This window comes from Ostrinia furnacalis, unplaced genomic scaffold (assembly GCF_004193835.3).
Source record: "Ostrinia furnacalis isolate ACB-3 unplaced genomic scaffold, ASM419383v2 OfSCF0413, whole genome shotgun sequence".
NCBI lineage: Eukaryota > Metazoa > Arthropoda > Insecta > Lepidoptera > Crambidae > Ostrinia > Ostrinia furnacalis.
The window spans coordinates 1,254-4,540 of NW_021130652.1; the positions used below are offsets into that span (position 1 = coordinate 1,254).

General features: G+C 51.0%; 1 protein-coding gene across 1 annotated transcript; it reads left to right on the forward strand.

Annotated features, from left to right (window-relative positions):
- Positions 1-293: 293 nt before the first annotated feature.
- Positions 294-3,282, forward strand: LOC114364065 (uncharacterized; the record flags this gene model as incomplete). Its single annotated transcript, XM_028320053.1, has 3 exons — positions 294-535; positions 2,498-2,675; positions 3,163-3,282. Coding segments are annotated over exons 1-3 (525 nt in total), but the record flags the coding sequence as incomplete, so codon positions are not given.
- Between the last annotated feature and the right edge of the window lie 5 nt (positions 3,283-3,287).

Sequence of the window (3,287 nt, forward strand, 5' to 3'; positions counted from 1 at the left end):
CACATAGCTCGTAGAGCTGATGGCCGCTGGGGCAGAAAAGTTCTCGAGTGGCGACCACGAGCCGGAAGATAGTGTGGGCAGACCTCCCACTAGGTGGACCGACGATCTGGTGAAGATCGCGGGAGGTACCTGGATGCGGACGGCGCAGGACGGGTCGTTTTGGAAATCTTTAGGGCAGGCCTTTGTCCAGCAGTGGACGTCATTTGGCTGAAACGAAATTCGTTCTTTTCGTAATTCGTTTTCATAATATTAATGTTTTATGTTACCGATAATTCTGGCTGTGTAGCCAGAAAATAGTTATATGGATCATGGCATCTCCTTTTTGCGCTACGAATATTGTTGAACGTATTCCAGTAACTACCGGATACCTAAAGATTACTTTACTGCTGTACGAAATTGCAGTGGAAGAGAACTCGGCCCAGCTGTCGCGGCACATGCACAAAACCACGCGCGAGCTGCGGCGCGCACTTGACGCCCACAGCCTGAACGCGCCCGATACCCACTTCGCCGACGCTCTGCGGAACACTGTGGAGGAGTAAGTCACTGCATTAGCTGGGTTGGAACTATCACGCAATGCGTGGAGGACTGGAGGTATTTCAAAATTCGGTAGGATTCATTTTATAGGCCCCGCCTGGACGCTCCTGACACACACTTCGTCGACGCTCTGCGGAACACTGTGGAGGAGTAAGTCTACTGCATTAGCTGGATTGGAACTATCACGCAATGCGTGGAAGACTGGGAGGTATTTCAAAATTCGGTAGGATTCATTTTATAGGCCCCGCCTGGACGCTCCTGACACCCACTTCGCCGACGCTCTGCGGAACACCGTGGAGGAGTAAGTCCTGCATTACCTGGGTTGGAACTATCTAGTATACGTATAGTAATAGGTCACATGCACAAGACCACGCGCGAGTTGCGGCGCGCGCTTGACGCCCACAGCCTGGACGCTCCTGACGCTCACTTCGCCGATGCTCTGCGGAACACTGTGGAGGAGTAAGTCTACCGCATTAGCTGGGTTGGAACTATCACGCAATACGTGGGAGCACTGGAGGTATTTCAAAATTCGGTAGGATTCATTTTATAGGCCCGGCCTGGACGCTCCTGACGCTCACTTCCCCGACGCTCTGCGGAACACTGTGGAGGAGTAAGTCTACTGCATTAGCTGGGTTGGAACTATCAAGTATACGTATAGTAATAGGTCACATGCACAAGACGACGCGCGAGCTGTGGCGCGCGCTTGACGCCCACAGCCTGAACGCGCCCGACACCCACTTCGCTGATGCTCTACGGAACACTGTGGAGGAGTAAGTCTACTGCATTAACTGGTTGGAACTTAGAACTATCAAGCAACACGTCGAGATATTTTGGAACTATTAAGCAATAGAAAAGAGATATTCCAAAATTCGGTAGGATTCATTTTATAGGCCCGGCCTGGACGCGCCCGACAGTACTCCCACTTCGTCGACGCTCTGCGGAACACCGTGGAGGAGTAAGTCTACTGCATTAACTGGGTTGGAACTATCACGCAATACGTGGAGGACTGGAGGTATTTCAAAATTCGGTAGGATTCAATTTATAGGCCCCGCCTGGACGCGCCTGACGCTCACTTCGCCGACGCTCTGCGCAACACTGTGGAGGAGTAAGTCTACTGCATTAGCTGGGTTGGAACTATCACGCAATACGTGGAAGACTGGGAGGTACCTATTTCAAAATTCGGTAGGATTATTCATTTTATAGGCCACGCCTGGATGCTCCTGACACCCACTTCGTCGACGCTCTGCGGAATACCGTGGAGGAGTAAGTCTACTGCATTAACTGAGTTGGAACTATCACGCAATGCGTGGAGGACTGGAGGTATTTCAAAATTCGGTAGGATTCATTTTAGACTAGCAGCAGACCTAGATCGAAATAGTAAGGCAGGGTACTCACCTGCCATGTAGCACGTAACGTAGCATGTAACGTAGCCAACCTTCAAGTGATTACGGCCACGTCCATCGTCCACGGTCATCGCGTATCTGGCTGCGAGCTCCTGGATCCTACTGCGAGCCACGCGCGAGCAGCGGGCTCGTGCCTATGTACTCACTTGATACAGTATCTGATACATTACATGCTACACGGCTAGATGAGTACCCTGCTTAACTCGCAGCTTCGTTTCAATGGCCCCGGAGGACACCGTCGGGTTTTTGTGGGTAGGCCCCACAAAAAAAGGCCCCTCTTTCCTACTGGGCCCCGCGTTCAAAGCCCCTTCTGCTCTAAAAAAAAGTAACATGTGCATACTGATAGTGGTATGGCCTTCCTTAGAGGAAAAGTTTCCCCTTGATTCTTATTTGGGTAGTGGGCTAAAGACGGCCCGGGGGAAATAGGCAGTTCATATTTTTCTGCGTTCCCTACTCGTATTGGAGTCCGATTACTCCGAGGAACCGCAGTGCAAGGTTTTTTTTATTGAACTTATTATGACATCTTTTCTTACTCGCTAAAATAACATCTGTTTCTTCAGACTGCTAGACAAAGAGCTGAAGCAATGGCGTCAGAAGGTCCTCGACATCATAGTGACGGAGCTGCAGGCGGAGTATTTCGAGGACTACTCCGGCTCTTCTGACCCTCCGGACTGCCCGCTCGGCCCGAGTAGCCCGCCGCAGCCGGCCGACCCCGAACGATCTATCATTGACCAACTGGTAAGATGCTAATGTCTGTTGCTAGACAAAGAGCTGAAGAACTGACGTCATTTTAGGATGCAGTTGCAGGACCACCTCTTAGCAGACCTGTCTACGGGAAGCGATGAGTTGCGCAGCTACAAAACGCCATCGCAGCCAGTTTATAATATTTGGCAGTTTTAAGATTACAAAAAGCCCCCCATCCGTAACGGTCCCAGTAGATACCGAATCAGTGGGTGCAGTGGTGGATTTACCAGCAGGCTAAGTAGGCTGAAGCCTACGGCGGTAAATTGTAAGAGGTGGCAGATTTAGTTCATAATATTTTTTTACACACACAAAGTACGAATTTATCAATGTTCGCCAGGCCAGTCAAATACAAATAAGATCCAACCCCTCAGCCTACGGGCGGCAAATCTGTAAATCCGCCACTGAGTAAGCTGCTACTTTCTGGTGTATTGTTTTTTCTAAGTGTCGTAAGATTTTCACCAGTCATCAACTCCCTCCAAAGATGCAGTCGGCGGAGATCAACAAGCAGATTCTCGACGGCGACGTGAACGGGTCGTTCGAGCGCGCGCTGTCGGCCGCCGACCTGTCGCTGGTGATGGCGGCGTGCCGCGCCGCCGACCCCGCGCA